The following is a 14221-nucleotide window of genomic DNA, read 5'->3' as shown; positions in this document are numbered from 1 at the left end:
CCCTTCTTAGCTGTGGGAGGTTTCTCAGGCTTCTTAGTACTGACTCTGTGCTCCTTTGGCTCTGTCTGTCCCACCAGACCAGAGAGGAGATCACAGAGCTGATGAGGGACATCCATCATATGGAGCAGGAGCTGCAGGCTACAGAGTGCCCCCTGAAGCTGGTCCATACCAGGCTGGAGAACAGGAACTCGAGGCCCGGAGTAGACCTCTGCAGAGACCAGGTAGAACCATAAAAATTTAATTACTGGAATGGGGAAAAAGCCCCTCAAACCAGGGCAATTTGACAGTACACTCACTATGACCGCCGGTCCACACGTCAAGGGAAATTGACTTGAATGTTAATGTCCGTTCTACTCATTCTATTCTATGGTTGATTCTAACCTGTTAAGCAGGAATGGGTATTCTTTGGTCCTGGAGGGTCTTTGTGTGTTCAGACGTTTGTTCTATGAAAGCCTGCACACATTGACCCTTCAGAGGACCTGAGTTGTTGTAAAGGTTGATTTTGTCATGGAAAAGGAGCTGTGTCTCTGTTTGTCATATTATACTGAACAAAAATATAAACGCAACATGTAAAGTGTTGGTCCCATGTTTCATGAGTAGAAATAAAAGATCCCAGAAATGTTCCATAAGCACAAAAAGCTTATTTCTCTAAAAATGTGTCTACATGCCCTTTAGTGAGCAGTTTTCCTTTGCCAAGATAATACATCCACCTATAATAATAATAATAATAATAATAATAATAATATGCCATTTAGCAGACGCTTTTGTCCAAAGCGACTTACAGTCATGCGTGCATAATTATTTTTTTGTGTATGGGTGGTCCCGGGGAGGTGTGGCATATCAAGAAGCTGATTAAACATCATGATCATTACACAGGTGCACCTTGTGCTGGGGACAATAAAAGGCCACTTTAAAATGTGCAGTTTTGTCACACAACACAATGCCGCAGATGTCTAAAGTTTTGAGGGAGTGTGCAATTGGCATGCTGACTGCAGGAATGTCCACCAGAGCTGTTGCCAGAAAATTTGATGTTCATTTCTCTACTATAAGGCACCTCCAACGTAGCTTTAGAGAATTTGTCAGTACATCCAACCGGCCTCAAAACCGCGGACCACGTGTAACTTCCACATCTGGCTTCATCACCTGCGGGATCATCTGAGACCAACCACCCGGACAGCTGATGAAATTGAAGAATATTTCTGTCTGTAATAAAGCCTTTTTGAGGGGAAAATCTCATTCTGATTGGCTGGACCTGACTACCCACCCATGTCTGCGCCCATGCCTTGTCATGTGAAATCCATAAATTAGGTCTGAATGAATTTATTTCAGTTGACTGATTTCCTTCTATGAACTGTAACTCAGTAAAATCTTTGAAATTGTTGCATGTTGCATTTATATTTTTGTTCAGTATATAATGTGTGTCCATGACTTGACTCTGTAATCTCTGTACATGCATTCTGGGCTGGTGGAAGAGGCTAAGCAGTTGGGAGCCACCATAGAAGCATTACAGCAGTTACAGAAGCATTATGTTCACCTCGTATGACTCTTTCACAGCATATTGAACATCTGATGTGCTCACTTTCATAGCATATTGGCGTTTAATATAAGGACCCCCCCCCCCCCCCCACACACACACACACACACCATCTAACCCTGTGTTGCTGTTCTGTGACCCCGTGCACCAGGCACTCTCTGCAGTCCTTAGAGGAGCACCAGGCCTGTATGGGAGAAGACCTGTCCAGGAAGCAGGAGGCCCTGGAGCTGGAGCAGCGAAGCAACCACATCCGCCAGCGCCTGGAGGCCCTGCCTGAGGCTGAGACTGCCAAGATCATCCCTGGAGTCACCGTCCCCAAGTCCGGCTTCACCAGAGAGATGTACTGATGAGGTGGACACACACACACATTTTGAAATTCACTATGTATGGAGCGGTTGTACTTTGACTCCCATTTCCTGACTGAAATGTGGATTTACAATAGCGATCAATTGAACTAAAGCCTCACACAGTTTAAAATGTGTGGTGTTTATTACAAAGAATACACAGCTAAATATACAAAGGTTACAAAATAAGGAATTGTTTTTAAAACAATTTTTTTTAGAGCATTATATTTGAAAAAATATAAAGTGTAGTTCAGTACAATGAGAGGCTGTATAAAAATGATAGCTACTACAAAAACAGTCAACACACTGGGTGAAAGTTGATCTTTCCATTTTTAGAATTGGCCAACAAGCAGTTCACTCTCCACATTGTTCCAATGCTTTGAAAGGTCATGCTGCTCACAGGGCAGGAAGCTCCTCCCAAAGCGTTTTTTTACACTTACTGTCCTTTTATGAGTCCTTCTTTGAGTAGGGGAGGGTAGCGAAATAACTTGGGTACTGTAATCAATGGTTCACCGTTACAAGTTGTCCTTAAAATGCTCCTGAAGCCTCTCTCCTCTGTTACTGTATCGCCTAAACAGAAACCCTAATATGTGTCTATACAACAACACACGTTTTACATACTCTTATCCAGAGTGACTTACAGGAGCAATTAGGGCCTTGCTCAAGGGCACACCGGCATATTTTTTTGCCTAGTCGGCTCAGGGATTCGAACCAGCGACCTTTCAGTTAGTAGCCCAACGCACTTAACCACTAGGCTACCTGCCGCCCTATACTGAACTGAGAATGAACAAATGTAGGCTACCTGCTGTCCTATACTATAGCAATAGAATAAACAAAATAATTGTAATATAAACTGACAATTGCAAGCGTGCAATGCCTTGAGGTGATATTGTAGCTTCTTATTTTGAGGTGTCCATCCCTTTGATTTATTTTAAAAAAAAAATATTTGAATTTTTTTTCTATTTTTTCCCCTTCTGCATTCTGTCAGCGACCTCCGTTTCCTTGCTATATATGGCTTTATCTTGCAGTATGTACTGTAGATCAAAATGAAATTTGTGACTATTTGGTCAGTGGTGTCAGTGTGTGTCTCCTATGGAAGTGTAGCAAAGTGATTGCTTACAAAGATTTCCTTACAGGTTATAAAATATGTTAAATGCACACATGCACTGTCACAATAATGTGGATTTATTCAATTTGCTTTATAGCATACATTTTTTTACATTACAGTCGTATTCTAAAATTGATGAAATAAATAGAAATTCTCATCAATCTACACACAATACCGCATAATGACAACGCGAAAACAGGTTTTTAGAATTTTTTGAAATTGTTTTTAAAATAAAAAAGAGAAATACCTTATTTACATAAGTATTCAGACCCTTTGCAATGAGACTGAAAGTTGAGCTCAGGTGCATCCTCTTTCCATTGATCATCCTTGAGATGCTTCTACAACTTGATTGGAGTCCACCTGTTGTAAATTCAATTGATTGGACATGATTTGGAAAGCCACACACCCGTCTATATAAGGTCCCAAAGTTGACAGTGCATGTCAAAGCAAAAACCAAGCCATGAGGTCGAAGGAATTGTCCATAGAGCTCTGATACAGGATTGTGCCGAGGCACAGATCTTGGGAAGGGTACCAAAAAATTTCTGCAGCATTGAAGGTCCCCAAGAACACAGCGGCCTCCATCATTCTGAAATGGAAGAAGTTTGGAACCACCAAGACTCTTCCTAGAACTGGCCGCCCGGCCTAACTGAGCAATCGGGGAGAATGGCCTTGGTCAGGGAGGTGACCAAGAACCCGATGGTCACTCTGAGAGAGCTCCAGAGGACAACCATTTCTGCAGCTCTCCACCAATCAGGCCTTTATGGTAGAGTGACCAGACGGAAGCCACTCCTCAGTAAAAGGCACATGAAAGCCCGCTTGGAGTATGCCAAAAGGCACCTAAAGACTCTCAGACCATGAGAAACAAGATTATCTGGTTTGATGAAACCAAGATTAAACTTCTTGGCCTGAATGCCAAGTGTCACTTCTGGAGCAAACCTGGCACCATCCCTACGGTGAAGCATGGTGGTGGCAGTCTCATGCTGTGGTGATGTTTTTCAGCAGCAGGGACTGGGAGACTAGTCAGGATCGAGGCACAGATGAACGGAGCAAAGTACAGAGATCCTTGATGAAAACCTGATCCAGATCGCTCAGTACCTCAGACTGGGGCGAAGGTTCACCTTCCAACAGGACAACAACCCTAAGCACACGCAGGAGTGGCTTCAGGACAAGTCTCTGAATGTCCTTGAGTGGCCCAGCCAGAGCCTGGACTTGAACCCGATCGAACATCTCTGGAGAGACCTGAAAATAGTTGTGCTGCGATGCTCCCCATCCAACCTGACAGAGCTTGAGAGGATCTTCTGAGAAGAATGGGAGAAACTCCCCAAATACAGGTGTGACAAGCTTGTAGTGCCAAAGAAGAATCAAGGCAGTAATCGCTGCCAAAGGTGCTTCAACAAAGTACTGCTTAAAGGGTCTAAATACTTATGTAAATGTGAAATTTCAGTTTTTATTTTATTTATTTTTTTACCTGTTTTTGCTTTGTCATTATAGGGTATTGTGTGTAGATTGATGAGGGAAAAAAAACAATTTAATCAATTATAGATTAAGGCTGAAGCGTAACAAAATGTGGAAAAAATCAAGGGGTCTGAATCCTTTCTGAATGCACTGTACATAGACATTACAAAAGCAGGTTTAGGTACATTTGAACATATTTGTCCACAAATCTTAATGTGATGGCACACAGTACTTAAAAAATATACAAAGATATAATTAGTCCAAATATAAGTGTGGACACTGCATCATTAAGTACCACAAATAGGCATATCAATAAGCCAATCAATAGGCATATCAATATATTTTATTCATGGTGCATAGTTCCAAAGCTCTTGATAGGAATGATTTTGATGTCTGGTAGTGTGACTTGTTTCAATAGAATATTACATTAAACTCCTCATATCATACTATCTCTGCATGTGCCAAGGAATTGTGTGATAGTGCAGTGTGTAACAGAGTAACAAAGTGTCATAAATAAGAATGATAATTGAAAGCGATGGACATCCTCAGGTCATATAATCCCATTCGTCCTCTGCTGCTTGTATCTCCTGTTAATAACACACAGCAATGTCAAAAGTGTGCGCGCACCAAACAGAATACCGGGAGTTTATTAATCTATTACTGTAAAAGACAATCCGGGGAGATGTTCTGTTATCATACCAACAGAGATGTCCACATATGATTAGAAGCACTATGATGATGGCCAGTAGTACACCACACAGAGTCTCAAAGGTCTGGTTACTTTGGGATGGTGTAGAAGAATCTAGGCCACAGCAAAGAAGCATGAAAGACAAAAAACCTCAATCAAAATAATTATAATATAAAATCATAATACATGTATACCAGTGATGTAGTATGTAACACTAGTCCCCAGACTGCTGTTGACAACACAGGTGTAGTTGTGGCCCTTCATTCCAGACACGTAGAGTCTCCTGCCATCTGTAGAGAGATTGGCTGTCTGATTGGACGCCTCAACCCCATCCACCAACCAGGAAAACACTGGGCTGTCCCACTGTGCCCTGTCATTGGCCACCTCACACTGGAGCGACAAAGACGCCACAGGAGCAGCAACTAGGCGAAAGTGAGGGAGAGAAAAAGTTAGGAGGAACAAATGGACCAAATATAGCTAAATTGGTTACTGCGTCCTTACATAGTTCTGCACATAAGGTTAGCCTCGGCACCCAGGCTTCACTCACATTGTTCGGAAGGGTAGGTGAAAGCCTGTGACCGAGGCTAATGTGACTTTTTAGTTTGCACAGTATATTCCCCAAACTAAATCTAGGTAGTGACCAGAATTATTGGTGTAACTGTTTCTCACCACTCTCTCTAACAAGTATCTTTGCTGATTCCTCGTTCCCCATCTGGTCAGTCACAGTGATGGTGTAGACTCCATAGTTAGATGAACTTATATTCGCCACCCTAAATAAGGCCCCCTTCTGGTCTAGAGGATTGCCAGGTGCATCTTGGTGATTGGCCAGCCTGACCTGTCCCTGACCCTTCTCAGTCTCGCGGTCCCAAGTCACTATGATGATCTTCTCTGTTGGTGTAATCTGGAACTGGGTCAGCAGGACCAGATCTCTCCCCAGAGCCACATAAAGGAGACCCTGGTTCTGGAAATACACTGACAGGCACTGGTGTGGGTGGAGCACTGAGGAAAGATAGACAAGGAATTACTGTACATCTATTGTACACATTACTGTACCATAGTTATTTTAGCAGAGCAATATCTTAATGACAGATGGAGGATCATTAAAAAAACTCACAGAGGGCCAGGATCAGACAAATACGGCAGACCAGGATATGCCGTGTTTCCATCACATCTGCAGAGCTATTTATATTTTACAAAGGGAGGATGAGTGTGCAACAGCATTTAAACTTGCATTCTTTCACGCACATTGTCATGGGCAGGAGGGGCATATCCCCCTAATGTAGTTGAGGGAGCTTTGATGGCTAAATGCTATTCATTTATTTGTAAAATCAAACAACAACAAAAAAACAACTATATTTTGAACATTGTTAGTTAGCTATATACATAAAATGTGTTTCAATGTGCTTGACATCATTTTTTCCCTTAGAGATGGTTCTGTGGCGACAAAGATATGAAACAATACTACCCATCCAGAGCAGTTTGACATAGACCATACTTTCCATTTAGATGAGAGAAAATAGGTTGGAAAGCAAAAGGAAAAAGATTCTACTCACAAGAGAATGTATCCACAGCAGTAGCTTCTCTTCCGTCTCGTAACTCTCGACTCTACACCATTTAGTTTATGCAAGGTTTTGAATTGCTATCAGAATATGCAAAACTTCCTTGCATATTTTGAACCTTCTCTGTACGATTCTGTACTACAGTACAATGAGACACCAAATCTATTTCTGTGGCGGCATCCTCTATTACATAATACTGTATCCTTTTCCTGTCAATTCCTTTCTTTCATAATTTTGTACCTGATATAATCATTCTAAACATGGCCAAAGCCATGGTAACAAGACAACATGCTCAGTTGGCCATTCAAACCTTGAGCTCACAGTTACTGTTGATTGTAACACTTGCCTGGGTGCCAGTGATTCTGTTGTAGCATCCCTTTCAAGTTGTCATGCCATAGAATGCCAAACATGACAACTAAAACAGAAGCAGCGGCATCCAGGTTATTCAGTAATACAAAAGACAGGTCTTCATAACTTACCGTTTCATTTGGATATTCTGTAGGGTGACCGTACAGGTCAGCTTGATGTATTTCTGTTTTCTTGCCTAATATTTCCTGATTGATGGACATCAAACTCAATGCATACTGGCACGTAAAATAGCTACTGTATGTAAGTGTTGAACCAGTTTTTCTTCTTCCCTTTCCATAATCCAGTATGGCAGGAATGAAAATTAGCCTGGTGATGAGGGAGTGACTCCTACAGTATCTAGGGGAGTAACTCCTACTGTACAGTATATCTCTTATTTGACTATTTATATTTTTGACAACGTTTACTTTTTACTTCACTACATGCCTAAGGAAAATAATGTATTTCTTACTCCATACATTTTCCCTGACACCCAAAAGTACTTGTTATATTTTTTATGCTTAGCAGGACAGGAAAATTGTCAAATTCACACACTTATCAAGAGGTCATCCCTACTGCCTCTGATCTGGCAGACTCACTAAACACACATGCTTCTCTATACATAAAATGTTTTACAAATAAAATAATGGTGCCATCTGGTTTGCTTAATATAAGGAATTTCACATTTTAGCAATTACATTTACTTTTGATACTTAAGAGGTCAAGACTGTTACTCACTGTTATAGTCCACAGCAGCAGCAGCAGGCGCATGGGGAGTCTGTCTCAACACTTTGTTGCTGCACTGATTGTTTACATGTAAACAGAGGAAGACAATTAACACATACATTGCCTTCGGAAAGTATTCAGACCCGTTGACTTTTTCCACATTTTGTTAGGTTACAGTCTTATTCTAAAATTGATTAAATATTTTTTTTCCCTCATCAATCTATACACAATACTCCATAATGACAAAGCAAAAACAGGTTTTTAGAAATGTTTGCTAATGTATATATTTTTTTAAATCGGAAATATTACATTTACCTAAGTATTCAGACCTTTTACTCAGTACTTTGTTGAAGCACCTTTGGGAGCGATTACAGCCTCGAGTCGTCTTGGGTATGAAACTACACGCTTGGCACACCTGTAGTTGGGGAGTTTCTTACTCTTTTCTGCAGATCCTCTCAAGCTCTGTCAGGTTGGATGGGGAGCGTTGCTGCACAGCTATTTTCTGGTCTCTCCAGAGATGTTAGATCGGGTTCAAGTCTGGGCTCTGGCTGGGCCACTCAAGGACATTCAGAGCCTTGTCCCGAAGCCACTATTGAGTTGTCTTGGCTGTGTGCTTAGGGTCGTTGTCCTGTTAGAGCGGGTTTTCATCAAAGATCTCTGTACTTTGCTCTGTTCATCTTTGCCTCGATCCTGACTAGTCTCCCAGTCCCTGCTGCTGAAAAACATCCCCACAGCATGATGCTGCCACCACCATGCTTCACCATAGGGATGGTGCTAGGTTTCCTCCAGACGTGACGCTTGGCATTCAGGCCAAAGAGTTTAATCTTGGTTTCATCAGACCAGAGAATCTTGTTTCTCATGGTCTGTGAGACTTTAGGTGCCTTTTGGCAAACTCCAAGTGGGCTGTCATGTGCCTTTTGCTGAGGAGTAGCTTCCGTCTGGCCATTCTACCATAAAGGCCTGATTGGTGGAGTGCTGCAGAGATGGTTGTCCTTCTGGAAGGTTCTCCCGTCTCCACAGAGGAACTCTAGAGCTCTGTTAGAGTGACCATTTGGTTCTTGGTCACCTCCCTGACCAAGGCCCTTCTCCCCCGATTGCTCAGTTTGGCCGAGTGGCCAGCTCTAGGAAGAGTCTTGGTGGTTCCAAACTTCTTCTATTTAAGAATGATGGAGGCCACTGTGTTCTTGGGGACCTTCAATGCTGCAGGTATTTGTTGGTACCCTTCCCCAGATCTGTGCCTCGACACAATCCTGTCTCGGAGCTCTACGGACAATTCCTTCGACCTCATGGCTTGGTTTTTTCTTTGACATTCACTGTCAACTGTGGGACCTTATATAGACAGGTGTGTGCCTTTCCAAAATTATGTCCAATTAATTGAATTAACCACAGGTGGACTCCAATCAAGTTGTAGAAACATCTCAAGGATGATCAATGGAAACAGGATGCTCCTGAGATCAATATCAAGTCTCATAGTAAAGGGTGTAAATAAGGTATTTCTGTTTTTTATTTTTAATACATTTGGAGAAATATCTAAAAACCTGTTTTTGCTTTGTCATTATGGGGTATTGTGTAGATTGCTTAGTATTTTATTTTATTTTATCCATTTTAGATTAAGGCTGTAACGTAACAAAATGTGGAAAAAGTCCAGGGGTCTGAATACTTTCCCGAAGGCACTGTAATATAACCTGACAATTTATTCTGCTATTTTCTAAAAGTCATCCTGAAGCTCGTCAGGTGTGGCTGGGGCTTCTCGAATTGGAAAAGCCATCTTTATGTCCAAATCCAAGTCTTTATCTACAGTCTCAACCATTTCTGACACTTCTGCAATCAAGTATGGGAAACTGACAACATTTGGAGTTTGGAGTGTAATGGGGCACTGATCGTAGTAGTGAGTAAGGCTTGTTGAGGATCAGACAAGGACCTCACTGACGGCACAAATGGCCATGGTCAAGACCTCCATTGATGCCTGTTGTGGAGCATGTTGGTCAACTTGTCTTCCTGTCTTATTCACCACATTTTACCACATTCGCCTTACTGTGCCTTTTGGTGAAAATTCTAGCAATGAGACGGAGAAACTTGTTAAACTGTCAAACATTAATTGGCTTGTCCTGCTTCGACAATGGGACTACACTATATATACAAAAGTATGTGGACACCCCTTCAAATTAGTGGATTCGGCTATTTCAGCCACACCCTTTGCTGACAGGTGTATAAAATCGAGTACAAACCCATGCGATCTCCATAGACAAACATTGGCAGTAGAATGGCCTTACTGAAGTTCTCAGTGACTTTCATCATGGCACCGTCATAGGATGCCACCTTTCCAACAAGTCAGTTCATCAAAGTTCTGCTCTGGTAGAGCTGCCCAGGTTAACTGTAAGTGCTGTTATTGTGAAGTGGAAACTTCTAGGAGCAACAACGGCTTAGCCGCGAAGTGTTAGGCCACAGAAGCTCACAGAATGGGACCGCTGAGTGCTGAAGCGTGTAGCGCGTAAAAATTGTCTGTCGGTTGCAACACTCACTACCAAGTTCCAAACTGACTCTAGAAGCAACGTCAGCATAAGAACTGTTTGTCGGGAGCTTCATGAGATGACTTTCCATGGCCGAGCAGCCGCACACAAGCCTAAGATCACCATGTGCAATGCCATGCGTCGGCTGGAGTGATGTAAAGCTCACCGCAATTTGACTCTGGAGCAGTGGAAACGCGTTTCTCTGGAGTGATGAATCACGCTTCACCATCTGGCAGTCCGACGGACAAATCTGGGTTTGGCGGATGCCAGGAGAACGCTATCTGTACGAATGCATAAAGCCAACTGTAAGGTTTGGTGGAGGAGGAATAATGGTCTAGGGCTGTTTTTCATGGTTCGGGCTAGGCCCCTTAGTTCCAGTGAAGGGAAATCTTAACGCTACAGCATACAATGACATTCTAGACCATTCTGTGCTTCCAACTTTGTGGCAAAAGTTTGGGGATGGCCCTTTCCTGTTTCAGCATGACAATGCCTCCATGCACAAAGCGAGGTCCATACAGAAATGGTTTGTGTAGATCGGTGTGGAAGAACTTGACTGGCCTGCACAGACCTTGACCTCAACCCCATCGAACACCTTTGTGATTAACTGGAACACCGCCTGCGAGCCAGGCCTAATTGCCCAACATCAGTGCCTGACCTCACTAATGCTCTTGTGTCTGAATGGAAGCAAGTCCCCGCAGCAATGTTCCAACATCTAGTGGAAAGCCTTCCCAGAAGAGTGGAGGCTGTTATAGCAGCAAAGGGGGGACCACCTCCATATTAATGCCCATGATTTTGGATTGAGATGTTCGACGAACAGGTGTCCACATTCTTTTGATCATGTAGTGTCCAGTGAGCTGGGCAGTGACTACTGCCACTAGCTGAGCAGCTATCTGGGCATTAGCCGTTGGGACTTCTAGCCATGTTGCGCTAAGCCCACTAAGGTTGTCCAGGATCTGTTGTATACGGTCCGACATAATCATCTGTTTCACCACAAGTTTGACCACAGCTATGAGCTGTCTGTCTTTGATCTCCCAAAGCAGATCTGCTTCAGATTGGAGAAGTGTTGTACTCACCTTCCTGTTGTCTATATACTCACCACCCTGGACACCCTTCAAGATCAAGTCCTCAGTGACTCAGAAAAGTTCCTTCAATGGGTCAGCCAAAGCTCTGATGCAAATTGTTTCCAACATCTTCATTGTGAGTCCGGTCTTCTTCCGTAAGTGGTCTGCAACAGACATTCAAAATCAACATCATATTATCACGGCTCAGGCTAAGACCCAGATGCAGACACAGGAGGCGGATAGTAAGTGTCTCAGAGTTTATTACAGTACAAGGGGCAGGCAATCGGTAGGTCAAGGCAGGCAAAGAGTCATAATCCAAATCAGAGTCAGGCAGGTACAGGACGGCAGGCAGCATCAAGGTCAGGACAGGCAGAAAGGTCAGAACTGGGAAGACAAAATAAAGCCAAAACTAGAGCAAAGGAAAACATTGTAGGACTTGACGGGACAAGACGAACTGGCAACAGACAAACAGAAAACGAGGTATATATACGCCAACCTGTTGGGGGTTGGAGGCAATCACAAAACAAGTGAAACAGATCAGGGTGTGACACATAGAGTGCCTTGCAAAAGTATTCATCCCCTTTGGCGTTTTTCCTATTTTGTTGCATTACAACCTGCAATTTAAACAGATTTTTATTTGGATTTCATGTAATGGACATACACAAAATAGTCCAAATTGGTGAAGTGAAATGATAAAAATAACTTGTTTAAAAAAATTCTACAAAAATAAATAACGGAAATGTGGTGCGTGCATATGTATTCACCCCCTTTGCTATGAAGCCCCTAAATAAGATCTGGTGCAACCATTTACCTTCAGAAGTCACATAATTAGTTAAATAAAGTCCACCTGTGTGCAATCTAAGTGTCACATGATCTGTCACATGATCTCAGTATATATGGGCTCCGAGTGGCGCAGCGGTCTAAGGCACTGCATCTCAGTGCTTGAGGCGCCACTACAGACTCCCTGGTTCGATTCCAGAATGTATCACAACCGGCCGTGATTGGGAGTGCCATAGGGCGGCGCACAATTGGCCCAGAGTCGTCTGGGTTTGGCCGGTGTAGGCCGTCATTGTAAATAATAATTTGTTGTTAACTGACTTGCCTACAAAAATAAAAAATACACCTGTTCTGAAAGGCCCCAGAGTCTGCAACACCACTAAGCAAGGGGCACTACCAAGCAAGCAGCACCATGAAGACCAAGGAGCTCCCCAAACAGGTCAGGGACAAAGTTGTGGAGAAGTACAGATCAGGGTTGGGTTATATAAAAATATCAGAAACTTTGAACATCCCACGGAGCACCATTAAATCCATTATTAAAAAATGGATTGAATATGGCACCACAACAAACCTGCCAAGAGAGGGCCGCCCACCAAAACTCACGGACCAGGCAAGGGGGGCATTAATCAGAGAGGCAACAAAGAGACCAAAGATAACCCTGAAGGAGCTGCAAAGCTCCACAGCGGAGATTGGAGTATCTGTCCATAGGACTACTTTAAGCCGTACACTCCACAGAGCTGGGCTTTACGGAAGAGTGGCCAGAAAAAAGCCATTGCTTAAAGAAAAAAATAAGTAAACACGTTTGGTGTTCGCCAAAAGTGATGTGGGAGACTCCCCAAACATATGGAAGAAGGTACTCTGGTCAGATAAGACTAAATTGAGCTTTTTGGCCATCAAGGAAAACGCTATGTCTGGCGCAAACCCAACACCTCTCATCACCCCGAGAACACCATCGGCAGGGACTGGGAAACTGGTCAGAATTGAAGGAATGATGGATGGTACTAAATACAGGGAAATTCTTGAGGGAAACCTGTTTCAGTCTTCCAGAGATTTGAGACTGGGACGGAGATTCACCTTCCAGCAGGATAATGACCCTAAGCATACAGCTATAGCAACACTCAAGTGGTTTAAGGGGAAACATTTACATTTCTTGGAATGGCCTAGTCAAAACCCAGACCTCAATCCAATTGAGAATCTGTGGTATGACTTAAAGATTGCTGTACACATCCAACTTGAAGGAGCTGGAGCAGTTTTGCCTCAAAGAATGGGCAAAAATCCCAGTGGCTAGATGTGCCAAGCTTATAGAGACATACCCCAAGAGACTTGCAGCTGTAATTGCTGCAAAAGGTGGGGCAACAAAATAGGAAAATTGCCAAGGGGGGTGAATACTTTCACAAGCCACTGTATGCATACATGTCAATAGTGATCTCTGTTCAACCCAGTTTTTAACTATAAAACAATATTGTACTTGTATTGTATTTTCCCTCCTGAGATATATTTTAGTTAGAAAAAAAGAACACCTGAACTAACCCATAATTGATATTATCGAGTAATGAACGCAGGAATGCTCTATCCTCTGGTAGGTCCGGTGATGGGGAAGAAGATGAGGATGGTGGTGATGGAAGGTCCTTCACATGGGAAACTACTACTACTGAAGTCATCAACAATACCACTACTAGGGATAATATTAGGCCTACAAGCTTTTTTACCCCTACTACAACTTATTTCACAACCATCAATAATTTAAGACATGCAAGCATACATTTTCTTTAGGAAATGACATTTTCTAGTCGCCTCAGTCTAGAGGGTTTGATGTCAGGTTAAGCTATCTATGAATGTGCATGTCACCTGCTGTCCCTGTCCCTCTGTCTCGATGTCCATGCTTTGCATGTTAGAGGTTTTCTCCATGTCTTCAATGTCTTCAACACATTTTGCCATGGGGCGGGGAGCAATTTTTGCAGTTTTAAAGCTAATTTCCTGAAATTCTACACATTTTGCTGACTTATGCCATGTTAATATGATATCTGAGTGAGAGTGACTAACACAATCAATAGGGGCCCGCTGGAGGTCAGGGCCCCTGGGCACGTGCCCTGCTTGCTCAATCGGTAATTTGG

At 42.9% G+C, this 14221-nt stretch overlaps 1 protein-coding gene across 1 annotated transcript; it reads right to left on the bottom strand.

Moving 5' to 3' along the window:
• Positions 1-4544: 4544 nt before the first annotated feature.
• LOC311117266 (uncharacterized protein) lies at positions 4545-7299 on the bottom strand. Its single transcript, XM_084157503.1, has 4 exons — positions 7168-7299; positions 6244-6308; positions 5799-6128; positions 4545-5551 (listed from the first exon to the last, which is right to left on the bottom strand). Exons 1-4 carry the CDS (start codon positions 7173-7175, stop codon positions 5307-5309), a joined length of 648 nt encoding a protein of 215 aa, XP_084013629.1. The 5' UTR covers positions 7176-7299; the 3' UTR covers positions 4545-5306.
• Between the last annotated feature and the right edge of the window lie 6922 nt (positions 7300-14221).

This window comes from Coregonus lavaretus (assembly GCF_964263955.1).
Source record: "Coregonus lavaretus genome assembly, chromosome: 3".
Taxonomy (NCBI): domain Eukaryota; kingdom Metazoa; phylum Chordata; class Actinopteri; order Salmoniformes; family Salmonidae; genus Coregonus; species Coregonus lavaretus.
Note: the sequence above shows the minus strand (reverse complement) of the source record. Positions and strands in the feature narration are given on the sequence as shown.

What these genes read in the sequence shown, in the direction of transcription:
- LOC311117266 (XM_084157503.1), bottom strand. An exon ending in TTGTCTGATCCTGGCCCTCT is followed by an intron (nt 6,129 to 6,243) that starts GTGAGTTTTTTT and finishes ATCTTTCCTCAG; the next exon opens with TGCTCCACCCACACCAGTGC. An exon ending in GATACTTGTTAGAGAGAGTG is followed by an intron (nt 5,552 to 5,798) that starts GTGAGAAACAGT and finishes ACTTTCGCCTAG; the next exon opens with TTGCTGCTCCTGTGGCGTCT.